Here is an 18,137-nt window from a genome sequence, read left to right as displayed (position 1 = left end):
CCATGTAAATACAATGATTAGTTAAAATACTAATAATTCAGTACAGAAGAAGGTAAAGTAATAGTAGGCTACAAACAATAGTAAATGTTGTTTGTTGTCAAAATACTTAGTAATTACCATCTGATACAATCGCCTCTTGAAAAGAGGATGCGCGTTCACGTCCACGACTCACCCAAAGTCCTGATCCATGGACTTGAAGAAGAACTTATAGTTAGGTTTATTGAGGACTTGTTTAAAGTCCAACAGTGAGATTTCTTCCGAAGAGATTGGAATCTTCACCAGGTACGGCGTCTCCTCCTCGTCTATATGATATATTATTTTGGTTTCCGCCATTTCCTCGGTAGTTTTTTCTCCTTCGTTCGGACAAAACCAACTTTCCAGGCGGATTAGCTGGGAACCATTTCAATTTCAAGGTACAAACGATATTTCTGTTTCCCTCGTGATCATTTTTAGACGTCAGAGGTAAAGGTTATAAACCGTATTCCTGTTGTCCTCCTTTTGTTGTTGTTAAATTCCCCAGGTATTCATACATTCATGGTGTTCCCAAACTTTTCCAGCGAATGCTCATACAGTGCGGTTGGGGGAGGGAAAGCCAACGCGGCGTTATGACGTTTAGAAGGAGCGTGAAACCCCCTTTCGTTCACCCTCCCCATCATCTGTGCCCCATTATAAACGCAACAACACCGTCTTAGTTTAAATTTTTTAACAAGCTATAGTGCACCCTAAAGTTTGTGGACACTTAAAGGTACAATGGGTGATTCTCTACATAATTTTTTTTTGTGTGTGTGTGTGTTATTTATGCCTTGATAATCTCCTCATATCCATATAGCAAGCACTATGTGAAACGGTCTAAATGTATTTTTATAAATATATCGTCTGTGGAAACTAGTACCATAACATTTTCGTTCAAGCATTGCATTCGGTCCGAATGAAATTATACGTACCCTACCCTGCACCTCCATATCCATCCTAAACAATATGTGAGATTAAAATAAGTGTGTCCCGATGTTTCCGGTGGATTTTCGAAGTGTGGATCCGTGCTCACTAAAGGGGCAGTGACCCCCCAAATGACACAATGTGCCCCCCTAATCATAGGCGATGGGCAAGGCTTAGGCCTACCCCTGGTCACGGACTTCTAGTGTCAAATTTTCTCATTCAATTGCCTGCTGCTGCTACAATGTAAGCTTAATTGTTTCCACAGTGAATAATACAAAAAAAAAGGTATTTTTTCTCAGAATTGCTTATTGCGATATAAACTCATATTGCAAGTTATAAAGTCAGAATTGCGTCATATAGGCTTCAATCGCAATTGCATGTTATAAAGTCAGAGTTGTGAGAAACTCACAATTGTGAGAAAATGTCAGATTTGTGAGATAAAAAGTTGCAATTATCAATTATGTATTTCGTGGTGGAAACAAGCTTTTATATGCTCCTGATTTCTTTTAGATGGGAAAAGCAGTCCATAAATGCTGGTCTATGATCAGTTTTCTCCGTGATAAAAGAATATTGGTGAAACTCCGGTGTTTTGAGTGGTGAGTGGATTCTGAGTTCTACACACGCGCAAATCCTCTCGTTATAATAAGCTTTATGTAAATAGGGCATTCATTGTGCATCAGCTTCACTGAATATAATGGAACTTTGAGAGATTTATTTAATGATAATAAAATGAGCGCTCTTTGCGAGCTTTCTGCCATACCAAATCCTGCATATAGTAGCCTAGGCTAAATGTTTTTAAATGGGAAGCGCATATCCTGATAGTTCACCCTCCGCCTACGATCAGAAAATTTATATTTTGTGTTTTGATGTTGTTTTAATATATAACTTGGGTGAATGTCTGTTTCTTAGATCATAAAAAAAAGTGTGCCGCCCCCATGAAAAGGACCCCCCTCAAACTGTGCAGCCTCAAACTGAGCTTGACGACATAGATGTAACATGTGCAACCTGTCTGACAGTTGCTGTGCCAAAAGAAATCTGAATCATTCCCTTCCGAATCTTGCAGAGATGGAGAGTGTGAGTAGGAGCTTTCCAAGAGCTAGGAGCAGGAGCTACTTTTGGTAAGTATTCTGATTAATTATTTTGTCATTTTGCCTCCACGTCCTCCCGATTGCCTTCGAGCTTCTCCTCCTGTCTATACGGTAATTTCTATACTGTGCTGTACTGTCAGAGTCGCGTGGTTATGACGCAATCGTTAGCCAATTTTTACAAAAACGGCTTCTACGGGGCCATAACGTAAGATACAAGGTAATGGAGCCTTTTATACATTGTTGTGTTTCTTTAGAAATAAACAATGGACAAATAGTCTTTAAACGCCTCAGATGTAAAGTTATTCGCTGTCAAAGTGACGCCAAAATGAATGGGAGTCAATGGAATGCTAACAGCAGGTGATGGCTTGTTAGCCAATGGATGCCCCCATAGAAGGAACACTTTCCGGATGCTGGATTACCCCCTTGAACTGGATGTAAAGTGTAACTAAAGGCGGGCATACACAGTGCGATTTTTGCTGTTTTACGAGGTCGCAGATAATTTTTTTCACTCGGGAGAAATCGGGCGGAAATTGGTGATGCTCGCATGGTCGCGGCTCTCAGCGTGTGAGAGGAATTACGAGCCGAGCCGAGCACGTTACGAGCACCTCCCGACCTCCAGATAATTTTTAAACTTGTTTAAAATATTCGGGGAGTCGGCCCGATTTTCACAGGAGTATAGACTGTCCCCTATTGCCAAATTATACACAACCACTTCAAAGGCTAGATCAATGGGACTATACTCAGTGGCAGCAACCATACAGGCGTGCGCATACAGTCAGTCAGTCAGTCACACACACACTCGCTCTCTCTCTCTCTCACTTCCGGTGTGACTGTTGAGCGAGGGTGTGTGAGCGTGGTGCGGAGCGGTGTGTAACGTCTGGACCAATCAGACACACAAATTATTCATTTATTTAATGAATAATCTGTGTAAACTCACTCTCCCAAATAAGGCCTGTGAAACGTTCCCCAAATGAAGCTAACACACTGGCAGGACGCGGTGTCTTGTTACAGGACACACACTGAAACTGATTTTACGAGCGAAAGGAATGTCCTGAGAGCTGCGACTCTCACTTAAACTCTTGCAGAGGAAGATAAATAAAAACCCTGTTAATCCTATATATATTCTATATATAACCACTTGATAAATGTGTAAACATGTATCTAATTTTTCCCATCTCATGATTTTCCCTTTTATGTGGCGTTTGTATTCTTGTAAACTCAATTGGGTTAATGTTTCAGACTTTGCATATTATGGTTAACCAACATTATATGTGCGGCATTTTTGGTCTCTATAAACTCCAATCTTCATCCCCGTTTTGTTCATTTACATTACATTCTGCTAACTTTGTGACGCATTAGTATTATAAGCATCTTAAAGATTCTTGTGTTAAACATCCAATCAAATTGCATGTTCAAAGGGACAATGGGTCGTAAAAATTTCCCTCCAAAGGGAAATCTTCTCATTGGCTCACACAGCTCCAGAGGTTGTGCCATCTTCACGCTTTAAAGTCACTGATCAGTTCTTAGCTCTCTCTTAGTCCCTTTCTGAAATGCTGACGTGAAGATGATGCTGAACTAGAAGCCTCTAAGGACCCACCAAGCTTGTGCCAGGCTGCGGCCTTGTCTTTCCATTCACCAAAGATACTCTGAAAACCACTGGTTCTCTCTCATCAAGACCACATCAGCAAAGATCAACTGGAGCCTCAACAAATTGCATCAGGACATTTTAATTCAAATGGGCGAGACATGCAAGTATCAAACTAAGTCTCATTATTTGATACATTAAGTATCCTTACCCCTTTAAAGAAGGGCGTTTTAGAACTAAACTGATGGTTTGCTCAAGGCTGTTGATCTGCTGATCTGCAATAATTTCAAACAATGCTATAATTTCTTGCTTTCCTGTATTCTGCTTCAGCTCTCTTTCCCTTGGTAAACTGTATGCATGTATGTGTGTGTATGTTAGAGTAGTTTTAAGTGTTTAGACTAGTTAATAAAATCTTGTTTATGTCACACGTAAAGTTGTCCTTGTCTCAAGCTCATAACTGGAGTCACTAATCATTTAGATCTTGGTTACTGCTCTTAGTAGTATTGTAAATTAAAAAAAGACATTTCCCATGCCCCGGAAATGTACATTTCTTAGAGTTAATAAACAATTGATCCTGAGTGTTCATGGGACAAATAGGTTCATTGATTGTAATATTAATTAACGACAGTAAATTAATTATATTAACTAATCCAAATATTCATAATCAATTATAACCAGTTATTATTGATTATTAATATTTCATATAGAGCTAATTTGCTACAGGTGTGAGTGAAACTTTTTTTCTCTCTTTTTCTGATTATCTTTTTTTCTTATTTTTGTTGTCTGTTTTGTTATTTGTTTGGTTTTTGGAGGGTCGTGTGTTAGTCAGAGGCATGGCGGCCCAACAAACACAGGGGTTGAATACACTCACGAGACGCCACGCAATTAAAGGGATAGTTCACTTTGAAATACATTTTTGGTATGTTTTAGCTTACCTCAAGGGCATCCAAGATGTAGGTGTCTTTTTTTCCGCAGTAGTTTCAATTTTGATATTTTTAGGTCAAACCGTTCTTGTCTGTCAGTCATATAATGCAGGTCAATGGTCACTGTCTCAAAGAGCATGCACAGAGTCCAAATTAAAACAATTCACCGTCGTCCGAATTAAACAATTCCACATCGTAAGTACACATTGATGGCCTAAGACACGAAACGAGCGGTTTGTGTGAGAAAACGAACAGTATTTATATCGTTTTTACCTCTTATACACAGCCATGTCGAAGTGATCTGATCTGACGTGTACGCAGACTGGTGCATAGATATATACACACTAGATGTCGCCTTGTCTACGGCAGTTCATTGGAACGAATGTCTTTAATGCGACATCTAGTGTAGGGGAGAGCCGGGACAGTTGAAACACTTTTCAGATAAATGTCGTTTTCTAAGATAAGGTTACAGATAGATTTTTTATTTTTTTGTGATTAACAACTCACATATGTGTTCTCTTAGTATCATGTGTTATTCGGTACAAATATAGAATGATTTAAGTAAAATATGACTTTGAACGGGAGTTGTGCTTTGTTTCAATCGTCCCGCCTGTGCGGGACGGTTGAAACACAGGGGTGGGACGGATGAAACATAACAGTTTAAATGGCAACTATTCATCTAATGCTTATTTTTGTGAACAATACCTGACAAGTAACTTATGTACATATTTTTACAAACATATTTTGTCATTTATTTTCATTTAAAGGTTCATATTAACCATTTTTGTTCTGTCGCCCAATAAACAATAGGCGATAAGCCTATGCGCATTTTGTAATCTTTCTAATGGGCTATTTTGACGAAGACAGACAAATCCGTTTACAATTAATTTTCTTACATTTCTTCCTTGAGTCATATTGAGTGTTTGCTAGTTGAATAGCCTGTTATTATGAAGAAAACGAGGTCAACCAGACGACGATAAATGAAATTTATTGAATATTTAAGATTGGACAATTGATGATTATTACAGAGATAGCATGTGTTGCGTAATTGAAAATTAATTTGCATTAAAAGAAACACAAGTCTAGAAACAGTATATGAATCTATGAACAGTATAGGCTATGACCAGGTTTAACGGGCAGGATGCGCGGGCGGGACGGTTGAAACACTGTTTCAACCGTCCCGACAGCGCCTCCTGTCATTTAAACCTCTTTTGCTCTTAAACTAAAAAACTCTGATATTGCACACTTAAGGGTGTGTTGCAGTACTAATACACCTGCCGTATTATCATTACAATGGCACATGAAACAATAAATCCAACTTGTCAGTCAAAACAAAGTACCGCAAGAAAGAATTCACTCACCGCACTCAAAAACAGCTTTGCGGCTTTAACTCCAAAACGACACGACGTAAAGAAGAAATGTTTTCGCGGGTATGTTAGGCATTGCGTGCTGTACGTGCTGACGAAATTTGACGTACATGACGTGAGTGGTTTTCAAGGAAATCTCAGTGTTTCATCCGTCCCGCGTTTCAATCGTCCCGGCTCTCCCCTATATATCTATGCACCAGTCTGCGTACACGTCAGATCAGATCACTTCGACATGGCTGTGTACAAGAGGTAAAAACGATATAAATACTGTTCGTTTTCTCACACAAACCGCTCGTTTTGTGTCTTAGGCCATCAATGTGTACTTACGATGGGAAATTGTTTAATTTGGATGACGGGGAATTGTTTTAATTTGGACTCTGTGCATGCTCTTTGAGACAGTGACCATCGACCTGCATTATATGACTGACAGACAAGAACGGTTTGACCTAAAAATATCAAAATTGAAACTACTGCGGAAAAAAAGACACCTACATCTTGGATGCCCTTGAGGTAAGCTAAAACATACCAAAAATGTATTTCAAAGTGAACTATCCCTTTAAGGTAGCATCAGCTGTGAGCATTGGGGCATGTTGTTTGGCCGTTGGAGAGTTAGTTGGACATTCTAGCGTCTTGTCAGCGTCTAGAATGAACAATGCGACTGTAGTTTTTCTAGATAGTGTAGACCAGGCAAATGAGTTGGTTGAGCAGGGAATTGTCATCGATGGGGAATTTATTTCAGTTCTACCACTTTCTATGCCAGCGAAAAAGGTAATCATTTCTAATGTACCACCTTTTGTTAGCGATGTAATTCTAACTCAAGCGCTGTCGCCCTATGGTAAATTGGTGTCACAGATAAAAAAGATCCCAATCAGTAGCGAATCGCCGTTATTGAAGCATATCATTTCATTTCGCATACATGATAATTCCGGATGACGCCGATTTAGATTTAACTTTGAATAGATTTAACTTGAGGATTTTAGGTATTCGATTTTCGTCACGACTGGTAAAGTCAAATGCTTTGGATGTGGCAATAAAGGGCATTTAATTCAGAATTGCCCAACCAAATATGTTGAGGGTGAAAAAAGTAATGAAGTAGTTGTACAGGGTAAGGAAAATGATGGAAAAGAAGTTAATGTGGATGTTCAAGAAGAAGGTTCGGTAGTACTGGAGAATGTGGTAGATCGTTCGGTTGAAATTGAGGCTGAAGTAGCTTCATCTCAGATTGAACAAGCAGATCCAATTCCTAAGAAATTACCTGCAAGTAGTGTTTTAAGTGTTTCTGATAGGGTGGTTTATCCTTCAGAAAGCAAAAAAGGTGAAAATGGTGAAGAGTTTCAAATCAGGGTAATGGCTGAAGAAGCACAGTTGACACCAGAACAAGAGCAGTTTTCCTTTAAGACACCGCAAAAAAGAAAGGTGAAAAATAAAGTGCTAGATGCAAAAATCAGTAAGACAACTGAACTACGAGATGAGGATATTCAAGATACGGAAAGTGACAGTGATTTGTCTGAATGCAATGAGAGTCTTTCTCAATGTGAACTTAATGTACGTAGTTATGATCTTGAAGACATTAAATTGTTTCTTAGGTCAACAAAAAATAAAAGAGGTGTAAAAGTGCAAGAATATTTTCCTGATTTGAAACAATTTGTGGATCGGGCAAAGAGTTGGATGGCTAGTGATTCATTTACCAATAAAGAAGCGTATAGGCTGAAGAAAATAGTGAGGAACATAAATATCGCTCACAACAATGATGTTGTATAAGTGGAAGAAAAGGAATAATTTTTCCTGTTGGTATGGTGTATTGGTTTCTTTTTTTTTTTTTGAAAAATGAATGAAATTCATATTGCATCTATGAATGTTAATGGGTCAAAAAAAAAGTAAAAAAAAAAAGAGCACACATTTTTGAGGAAATTGAGCAAAAAAATATAGACAGGAAACAGGAAAACTCCTAGTAGTGAGGAGAATGAGGTTGACTGGATGAAGGAATTTAGTGGATTATCCGTTCTAAGTCATTACTCAAATATACAACCCATTCTCACTCCCAGGGCGTCAAAACTGAAGCATGGTCAAGTGCCTTCCGCGTCACACAGAAGACTTCGAAGGTACCCCTAGGCGTCATTTAATTGACGACCAGGGAACTCCATTGATTTCAACGGTTTGCCTTATGCGTCAGATTAAGACGCAGGGAACTCCATTGATTTCAACGGTTTGCCTTATGCGTCAGATTAAGACGCAAAAGGCAAATTAGCCTAGTATATAATAGACCCTACGTCATCGCAATTTTCTAAAGCTCTGGTAAGAAATAAGGCCTATTAAATTGATATTTTTGTATAGCTAAGTTTCTATAGCTACATAAATGTATTTAATGTCCATAAATCCCATTTTTAATATTATCTGTAAAGACTTTTATCTGGGCAAGGCTACCTCCAACAACTCCAACAAAGCTTTAAAATCCATAACACATGTCAGTATATAGTCACATGTGTATATATATATATGCGTTTTTATTGTGTAGCCTTAAGCCCTCATTATGCTTCTGCGTCAACTCCACGGCGTAGCTACGCCGTCACTCCAACGGCGTCGTGACCGTTTTATGGTTCTGCGTCGGGTTGCGTTGCATCGCGGTGCATTTCACCGCCAGAACGCTAGGGGGGTGGTGTGGTTCGCGAATCTCTTTCCTAGTTTGTTTTGGTTCCATGCGCCGGTTCCGCTTTTTCATTTCCGACAATGGCGAGCGAAAGAGAGAGAGTGTTGTCGCAGCTGGAGCTAATCAACGTTGAACAACAAATGATTTTATTGCAAATGTTTAATCGTAGAAGAAAAAGAAGACGTCAGCGAAGGTGGTCTGTACGACCAGTGCACGAAGACAGGGGAAGGATTGGCGAATTTGTTACGGTTGTTCGACCGCTGAGGGACTTGGACGAAGAAATGCACTTTAAGTATTTTCGGATGTCGAAAGGTCGATTTGACGATCTTGTTCATCGTTTAAAGCCGTTAATACAGCATCAGACTACACACAGTATGCCTATTGACCTCGCTCAGAGACTGGCAGTGACTTTAAAGATTTTATCTTCGGGTGCAAAGATCACCGGGTTGGGCTACAAAATGGGTTCGACCACGGTGCCATGGCAGGATAATGTAGTGTCCCGTGGCAGACTTGGTTAATTACTTGATATCCATGATGTACCCGTGAACATTGTATTGTAAATAAACAACAAACTTTTTTTCAAAACAAACATTGATTTGATTGATTGAAGTTTATTTCTAGCAACAACAAAAAAAGAAAAGTATATAAATATATACATATACACTACCGGTCAAAAGTTTTAGATCGGTAAGATTTTTAATGTTTTTAAAAGAAGTCTCTTCTGCTCACCAAGGCTGTGTTTAGTATATAAAAAACAATAAAACAAAACATATTTTATGACAATTTAAAATGACTTTTCTATTTTAATATATTTTACTCCGGAAATGATGTATAATCTGACCAATCACAGCCCCTGCGGTCTGCGTCACCGCGACGCGTAGTTACAATTTTTTGGAGGTGCACGTCAAGCTACGGCGGAGGGGTCGCGTCGAGGTTCGCGTCGACGCAGAGGGGTCCGCGGGGGTACGCCGTCGATTCGACGCAGAAGCATAAAACAGGCTTTACTGTGTATACTTCTGGCCTGTTTCTTATTGTAAAAAAAACAAAAAAAACACACACATTTATATTTATAGATTTGAGATCTTTAGGCTATTTTTACATTTGATGCCAGGGACATTAATAAATTAATTATCAGCTCGTTATTAATGTTATCTGTAGAATCTGCGATATTACGTGCTTTTACTGTTGTGGTTCTTATGTTGGCCAATCAAAACATAACAAACTCTTACACATAATCAACCGGATATTTTTATGGAGTAAAATTACAATTGTTGGTTTATAATTAATACGTGTAAAATATTGTAATATATATATATATAATAAAAGCAAAATGCCACCAATAATTTTTTTTTCTTTTTTCTCTGGCATCCCATTCTCGCGGTAAGTTCTGTCGCGCGCGCGCTTTCCAATGCTATATCTCGTCTTTGCACGGTAGGTTCTCTGGTGCATAAATTACATAATTTAGATAAAGAATTTCAGATTCTGGAATCATTGTACTTTTTTGTGCATCATGTTCACACGTCTATCAGGGTTGTTGATATATATATATATATATATATCATTTATTTTATTTTATTTTTTGTTAAGAATAAAAGCCATAACGTTACCTAAAACCTATTGACGGGTGCTAATGATACCTGATGCATGCTGCTATAACGTTAGTGCTAATGGTTACCAATAGGCCTACGTTCATTAGCATGTTAGCTAATACTTTATAATATGGGGTTTATCAGATACTTTATGACCTGGGATTTGTGTTAGACTGTCATAATAGACTAATTAACTCATCTGAATAAGAATTGTTAAAACTTCTGAAAAGAAGATTAGGTTAAAACTCTAATAACTTGTCATTAACATTTTTTATTAATTTAGATAACCTGTATTATCTTATATAATATATCAGTACTATTTACAATCAATGGCATGTGAACATTAAATAATTTTATTTTTGTAATATCTTTCTTTGTTTTTCCATAGGCTATAACGAACCCAACATCACTTTTAAGAGCCTATCTATCTATCTATCTATCTATCTATCTATCTATCTATCTATCTATCTATCTATCTATCTATCTATCTATCTATCGAACGAACCCAACAGCACTTTTAAGAGCTTATTTCTGTCTGTCTGTCTGTCTGTCTGTCTGTCTGTCTGTCTGTCTGTCAGTCTATCTGTCTATCTCTGTTTTGATCTGTGTATCAATATTTCTCTATCTGTCGAGTGTCTATACACTCACATGATGGACTTTGAGTTAGAATAAGAGTTGAGAAATACTGATGAGCTCCTTGAAAACTTACAAGCTCGAGAGGTAAAATAAAGTTATTGTACAAGCATTGAGTTTAGTATATTTTCTTAAAATTGTCCTGTTGATTTTATAGTAAGTCACAATATTAATTTCACAATGACTGTTACTTTATTGGTCAATAGTATGCATTTATTAACCTTAACAAGACATTAAGTAATATTATATTTCTTGAATTGTTGGCTAGTCATTTGTTATGCTTTTAGGGAAGACTGGGCAAAAGCAAGGTGCAGCCTCTACTCTCACCCCCTACTGTTCAATGGAGAAAGAGGGACAGCCAAGGTGAAATAATTTACAAATATCCAAGAGCCAAAAGGAAAAGTGTAGAACGTAAGTATAAGGTACTCACTGTATATGCTCATAAAAATGATATAGGCCTATATGTATAATGCTCCATATGTGAGTACAGAATCCATACTCTATATAATGTATATAAGAAGCAATTGAACATACACACACACACACACACACATATATATATATATGCATGCTTCTTAATCATTAGCTCTGCAATATTGAAGATTATGTGAAATTGTGCTTCTGTTTTGTAAATAGGACTAAGAAGTGACCACAACAACCTTTCTGGTAATGTTTAGCTACATCAATATTATGTTGTGTGTATTTGTATCTCTTTGTGTTTATTTCTTTTTTCAAAATTTTTAGCAGGTCCACTTGTTATGGAAGATGACTTGAGTGGTGGCCCTGCAAATGCCTCTGAGACAGCTGGTATACACTGAAGCAAAATATTGATTAGTGTTTGATATTTAAAAATTAACTTTTTTTATGTGAATAATTCCATCATTAGACTTTTAAGTGCATACACAGTTATATACTTTTAGATGTAAATCTTGATAAAAAAAAAAATATATATGTTTATTAATTTGACTTAGATACCTTTCTTGAAGAGCTAAAGAGGCTGTTGGACACTAAGGAAGGTGATGATAATGTTATGCCAATGCAAGATCATCAACCTCGGTCTGCATCCAATGACTGGACCATTAGAACTGAAATGAGGGAGGAGAGATGGAAAGAAGCTAGATCTTCACTTGTGGAGAACATTTTGAAAGGAGAGGATGCAAGTTCCTCATCCTGCCAACAGTGCAGATCAAATACAGCTATTGTGCGCTGTAGGGACTGTCTCCCTTACCCTTTCCTCTGTGCCGGCTGTGATGAGAAAAGACATGGCAGCTTCTTTGTTCTTCATAATCGGGATTCTCTTGTCTCAGGTTTTGTACAACCTTTACCTCCATCCACAGGATTCTGCCAGGAAGCTGGTCAAATTTCTGTTAAACATCTTGGTAAGATAATGTTATGCTTAGTTGTATTGTTATTTTATTGTGCTCTTAATATATCATGTTTTTAAATATATCTTCTTTTTTGCACAGTTCGACTGCTGCCTGTAGAAATACCTGCCCATATTTGTGATTGCAGTAATGGGACAGTCCTTGTTTCTTCAGGCAGGCCCATGAACCTCATCACTATGAATGGAAAGGAAAATTTTTGCATCACATTTTTTCTAATATTTATTACCATTTCCTTATTGTCTGATAATTCTATGTAGCTTGTTTTACTCTTGTAGGCCGTTACAACCTTAACATGCCTCACTTGTCCTGTGCTTCGTGTGGACATTCACGAGAGACCTCTTTGTCTGAACTTCAGAGGAGTGGTTACTGGCCTGGCAACATCCCTGCAAGTATGCTGTTCACAACAGATGTGCTTGTTTCATTTCAAGAGATGAAAATGGCATTTGTTAAAATGCTTGATGAGAAAACAATTCTCTTTGGTAGAGTAAGTATTTTATTTGTTTTGTTTTTTATTTGTTTTATCATTAGCCACTGGCAAGTAAAAATACTATTTTCTTTGAAGGTAGTAGAAACCATTTCATCTATAGATTTAACTACTAAGATATTGAATATAGTGACAATTTTATACAATATGATTATCAATTCAGCTATGTACACTAGCCTTAACTGATGTTAAAGTTAAACTATCCTTTATGATTATCCTTTTAACCCTTTGGAGATTAATTTAAAAGATTATGAGTGCTTTCAATGCTACATATAATCAAACATGTTCTACCCAGTAAAACACCAGTATTACATGTGCTTCATTTTGCAGAGTGGAAAAATATCAGCCAATGTCTTCAGCTGCAGTTTTAATGAATGGGTTGCAGCAAGATATGAAGTGGAAAAGATGTGCCAGGAGGAGTTTTTTACTTGTCCAGCATGCACTCCAGACATGCCTGCTGTATGTGTTGACGGAAATCGCAAACACTATAGGTTTAAAAACACAGCAAGGTACTTTTCTTTTTTTTAAAGAAAGTGATTTTCTTAATTTTGAATGATGTGTTAATATACATTCTTGACGTGTTCCTCGATAGCACAGAGAAAAGGGGATTATTTGACCATATTTTTATACAAAGTGATGTGGAGGTGTCTGACTTTGTGGACTTTGTCCGCAAAAACAATGATCACGTAAGTATTTTTTTATTTACTGTATGTTGGCATGATTACGTAAGCTTTTTTATTTATGTTGGCAGTATTACTGGATCATTTAATTTACAGCTTTTCTCAAACAATTTTACACATTCCTTAAACTAAATGTATTGCTTAGAAAATAATTAAACAGATCCAGAAGATAAAATATGATGCCCTCTGACAAGATGCTATGTGTATTTTTACATTATGACTACTTCAGATATTTGTGTTCATTGTTTTTAAATTAGCTTGGATTGAAGCAGTCAATGTATAGTTTTTTTAAAAACCATAATATAAGTTAACTCAGTCAATATGCAAAATACATGGTGAGATGGATTTGTTTGTTCAAAGCATTAATCATGTTTGAGAAATCTGTAAACTCGTCTTACAAAAGCTAATGTGAATGTTCTTTAAATATTGAATCTTTTTTGTTGATCATGTGTAAAGTCCTGTCACATTTAGAGTGGTCTATTTAGCATCTCTTTTGAGCTTTTTTAAAATGTTTATAATTTATATGATCTAGGTGTCGGGAAGAGGACTGTGTGGTGCATCACAATGGACAGCAGCAAAAGAATTGGCCAAGAAATCAAGCAGCAAACTGGATGAGGAGGGATTAGAGATTGCTGTCTGTCGCCATGGCATTCTCCTTATGGCCTTAAACATGTTCCGAGGGGAAATCTTTGCTTACCCCCTCTTTCTTCAGAAAAAACTTGCAGACATGTCACAAGGGAGCATTACATTTTTCTGTTCAGATGTAGCCTGCAAATACTTCCCATATCTCCAACGTGTGTCTAAACAGTGCCCTGAGCTGCAGTCTTTACTGGACATGCATCCTTTTCTGTCTGTGATGCATGCCAAAGCACACTCTTGGAAATGCGAGGTATATTGCCATGCATTTTAAGCATGTAATAATCAGAAGAAATGCACAAATTTTAAATGCGTTGATTTTGTCGGATTTAAAAATTGTTAGGTCAAGTACAGTGGGGCCTACCAGGAAGGAGCTGGGTCAACTATTGGTGAGGAAGTGGAGCAGGTGAACAGCTTCCTATCTAGAATTGCTGTTACAAGCAAATACATGTCAAAATCAGGTTTGTTGAATTAGGTATGAATAATACAGAATGATTTTTGTTATTTACATACCACTCATTACATTTTCTTATATTTATGTTATAGGCAGAACAGACATGATTACGACGCAAGCCATGTCCTGGAATAAGTAAGGTTCTCAATTTGGGACAAGCTCTAGTTAACAGATACGCAAAGGTATAACTTTCTTCTCAGTCACATATTGCAGTTGGGAATTTTAGGTTTTACTCATTTATTCCTATCTAAATTAAAGGTGTAAAAAGTTAATCAAAGTCAATCAGTAGTAGGGGCCGTATCCACTCATGATGGGGGAGAAGAGAGTGAGAGAAAGAGGGAGGGAGGGAGACATTACAAAAGAGGGGAATATTACTGGAAAAAGAGCAATAAAGGGAGGGGTGTGTTTGAGTTTATTTTAAATATCCAGTGTTTCTTAGAAATTGTTTACTGCACCTGTAAATGAAATGCAGGACTTTTTCAAGTTTACTTTTTTTTGGACTATTTTGTAGACTCAGAAGGCTCTTCAAGTGCAGCAACACACCTTGGAGGCATTGAAGACAGAGCTATCTCTTCATGATGATACTGTTCATCAGTGGGTTTCAGATGTACAGCAATGGGCAGAAGGTATTGTTTTGATTTCCTTTGTTATTATTCTTATTATTGGCAGGTAATACATAAAGCTGCTTTTATGCATTTTCTTGTGTAGAAAATGACCGACATGGGAGTGGTGATGCGAGAAGGTTGCAAGAAGAAATAGAGGGACTAACAGTCAGCATCAAAAGGCGTACACAACGTCTGTACAGTCAAACAGGTGAAACACAAACATTGAGAATTTACCATGTTATTTTTTAACTATTATGTCATTAGATCGTCACATCGTATATGCATTTATTTCTTTGTAGCTCAAAAAAGTGCTGTAATGTTTTAAAATTTTTTTATTTAATTCAGATAGCAACAAGCGACGCCATTCTTTGCGTCTCAGAAGGAGTGAGGAAAAGAAGAAGCTAGCTGCTGCAGTGGAAGAATACAACAGCATAGCGGATCCATCCCAGCAGCTTGGCTCAGTCGAAGACTTCTTTTCAGCTGAGACTGTTGCTTGGCCTTGGCAAATCCCTTGCAGTACTGGTATGTTCTATATAACAGGGCAATTCAGTTATGTTCCCAGAGAGCCACAACCAGCAGAGTTCAGTTCTAACCCTAATCAAACACATCTGCCTGCAATAATCAAGCAATCCTGAAGACCTTGACCAGGAACCAAATTGAATAGCACTATTCTGTAAGACAAGTCTATGCCATTGTTTTTATGAGCAGGCACTGTATGTAATGACTCTTTTGTTAACCTTATTTCAGAATTGGCTCCTTTTCTCACCAAGAGGAAGGTGTTTGACAAGGTGATGGCAGTGAGACGCCTTCAGGAAGAGAGAGGTCTAATTTGTAAGGAAATGAAACAGCACTGGACAGTCCTGACACAAAAGATGTCCAAATTCGAAGCACTGATTAATGAGATAAGTTCAAAATGTAAGAAAGTCTTTAAACATTTATTTGCGCTTGTGTATATATAGCATTGTATTTTTTCTTAATGTATCCTTTTGTTTTTCAGCTCTTTTTCCAACACTGTCTGACACTGCATGCAAAGGTCTCCTCTGCATTGTTCGAAAAAAACATTATGAACTTAGGCATTTAATGCAGTTGGTAAAGGCAGGATATGTGAAAATTTTCAGCCAACAAGATTTGATGTCTGGAGAAGAGAAGTTTGAACAGGAAGATGACTTGCAAGAGGAAGGGCTCTCAGACAGCGACAACTGCTCAGATGATGCACATGATTTTCCTTAAGGCACCATCAAGATTTGTCTGGGAACAGACCGGGGTGTTTTTGAACAACAACCTTATAAATTCCACATGCTTAATATTACATCTAAAAAAAACTACTTTGATGACTAAGATCAATGGAGCTGTCTACACTTAAAGGGATACTCCACTTTAAAATGAAAATTCTGTCATCATATACTCACCCTCATGTTGTTTCAATCCTTTATGAATTTCTTTCTTCTGCTGAACAGAAAGGAAGATATTTAGAAGAATGTCAGTAACCAGACAGTTTCTGGTCTCATTGACTTCCGTAGTATATTTTTTCCTACTATGGAAGTCAATGAGACCAGAAACTGTCTGGTTACTGACATTCTTCTAAATATCTTCCTTTCTGTTCAGCAGAAGAAAGAAATTCATAAAGGATTGAAACAACATGAGGGTGAGTATATGATGACAGAATTTTAATTTAAAAGTGGAGTATCCCTTTAAAAGATTCACTAATGCAGTTTACATTCAGTGTGCATATTTTGACACTTTACATTTGCCTTGCACTTATTATACTTGTCCAAATGAAATAAAATGTACTCCAAAAATATATACAATATTCACACACAAATTACATTTGACTTCACTTAATTTTGTGAATTTTTTTATTTGTCTTATATTTGGTTTCATAATCCTAGATTGTATGAATGTGTCATGGTATGTAAAGCACTTTGGCCGACATGTGTTTTTAAATGTGTTACATAAATAAATGTGGATTGATTGATTGAGCTCTTTTCCTCCCAATTTTTTATTGATTTTATAAAAAGACTACATACAAATCCTTACCATGACTCTTTTTTTTTAGTCAGATCAATGACAATTGGGACAAAACACCAAAATATTATCATTGCTCATTCTTAGTGATGTGTTACAGTGACAAATGGCTGAAAAGTGCATATAAGCAAGATTTGTGATGCAAAGTACTGATGCCCAACACTTCCACAGGCCAAAGTCATTGATTGAGAAATAAATGGAGAAGCTTATTTGATAGGTTCTTCTCCTATAACTATGAATTGGATAATAATTTGTTGGCTAGTCTGTAGCCTAGTATTATTATTATTATTACAACATTTCTGTGAAATATTTCTGTATTTCATCATTATACACATCAACAACTAATACAAGCATGATGTAAGCATAGAAAAGGGTGGAAAGAGAAAATAGAGTATTCAAATATAAATGTGATTCAGCACAGTTCGTTGTCCATGATTAAGGCTGAATTCATGCATTCATGTATGTATGTAAGATAATATATGTGTATGTTGAAGGGGGTGGATTGAAATCCACTGCTGCTTCAATGTATATGTAATGAGTGATTATAATCAAGGTATTAATCAATATTTTTTCCTTCTAAATATCGAATGAGTTGAATGACTTCTCTGGAGATTTTACTTTGTTATAGAAGTTACCAGTGTGATTACTGAAATGTTATTTTCATGTATTCTTTAATGTCAGTATTTGATATTTGAATGTAGTAACATTGCTTGCCTATTTACTATTTACATTGCTTGTCCATTGCTTCCAGAAATGAAATAGGGACTGGTTTTGTGTTTGAGAAAGGTCTTCAACATGTTAAAACACATAGGGTTCATTGAAGTCTATAGTTTAAGGTACCATTTGTCAGTTAAAGCCTATGGTTTCCATTTAGAATAAAGTGTCCTATCCTGAGAGAAAGAACTTATTATCTTGATGTTTTGAGACGAGACTCCTGTTTATAGTTAGAGCCTGGCTGAATCCAACCTTGGAAAAGATGTGTGTCGGTGTGTGAGTTAGTCTTCTTAATTACAGGTTAAGGAACCACTGGCATTATTGGAGATTGACTGAGTTGTTGTTCGAGACATGCTGGCATCCAGCAACCCAAATTTGCGACCTAG

The 18,137-nt window shown here is 37.0% G+C and overlaps 2 protein-coding genes across 6 annotated transcripts in view; one reads left to right on the top strand and one right to left on the bottom strand.

The window, feature by feature from the left end:
• The window catches only part of LOC309499902 (segment polarity protein dishevelled homolog DVL-2-like), a 116,839-nt gene extending 116,234 nt beyond the window's left edge, over positions 1–605 (bottom strand). The window contains exon 1 of one of the 2 annotated variants that reach the window (XM_082171425.1): positions 173–605. In XM_082171425.1, the coding sequence (XP_082027551.1) occupies positions 173–333 (161 nt within the window). In that variant the 5' untranslated portion in view covers positions 334–605. Of the gene's footprint in view, positions 1–117 lie in introns of both variants that reach the window. The other variant, XM_082171426.1, reaches the window with a different exon arrangement.
• A 10,090-nt stretch (positions 606–10,695) lies between these two features.
• LOC309499943 (uncharacterized protein) lies at positions 10,696–17,048 on the top strand. Of its 4 annotated transcripts, none has more exons than XM_082171500.1 (16): positions 10,696–10,855; positions 11,056–11,179; positions 11,405–11,434; positions 11,516–11,575; positions 11,740–12,147; positions 12,235–12,637; positions 12,968–13,146; positions 13,230–13,323; positions 13,850–14,206; positions 14,297–14,414; positions 14,500–14,589; positions 14,919–15,033; positions 15,116–15,220; positions 15,358–15,534; positions 15,760–15,927; positions 16,010–17,048. In XM_082171500.1, the coding sequence occupies exons 6-11, from the start codon at positions 12,446–12,448 to the stop codon at positions 14,544–14,546; spliced, it is 987 nt and encodes a 328-aa protein (XP_082027626.1). In that variant the 5' UTR covers positions 10,696–10,855; positions 11,056–11,179; positions 11,405–11,434; positions 11,516–11,575; positions 11,740–12,147; positions 12,235–12,445; the 3' UTR covers positions 14,547–14,589; positions 14,919–15,033; positions 15,116–15,220; positions 15,358–15,534; positions 15,760–15,927; positions 16,010–17,048. The 4 variants fall into 4 exon arrangements, with proteins under 4 accessions (XP_082027626.1, XP_082027625.1, XP_082027628.1 ...); XM_082171499.1 differs by having other exon boundaries at positions 11,513–11,575; XM_082171502.1 differs by lacking the exons at positions 10,696–10,855; positions 11,056–11,179 and having other exon boundaries at positions 11,226–11,434; positions 11,513–11,575.
• Positions 17,049–18,137: the final 1,089 nt, after the last annotated feature.

Source organism: Leuciscus leuciscus (genome assembly GCF_965113295.1).
Source record: "Leuciscus leuciscus genome assembly, chromosome: 5".
NCBI lineage: Eukaryota > Metazoa > Chordata > Actinopteri > Cypriniformes > Leuciscidae > Leuciscus > Leuciscus leuciscus.
Note: the sequence above shows the minus strand (reverse complement) of the source record. Positions and strands in the feature narration are given on the sequence as shown.

Excerpts from the sequence above, each read along its gene's own strand:
- LOC309499943 (XM_082171500.1), top strand. The coding sequence starts at position 12,446 with ATGCCTCACTTGTCCTGTGCTTCGTGTGGACATTCACGAGAGACCTCT. Across the intron at positions 12,638-12,967 it reads AAACAATTCTCTTTGGTAGA|AGTGGAAAAATATCAGCCAA; the intron begins GTAAGTATTTTA and ends TTCATTTTGCAG. Across the intron at positions 14,415-14,499 it reads CAAATACATGTCAAAATCAG|GCAGAACAGACATGATTACG; the intron begins GTTTGTTGAATT and ends TTTATGTTATAG.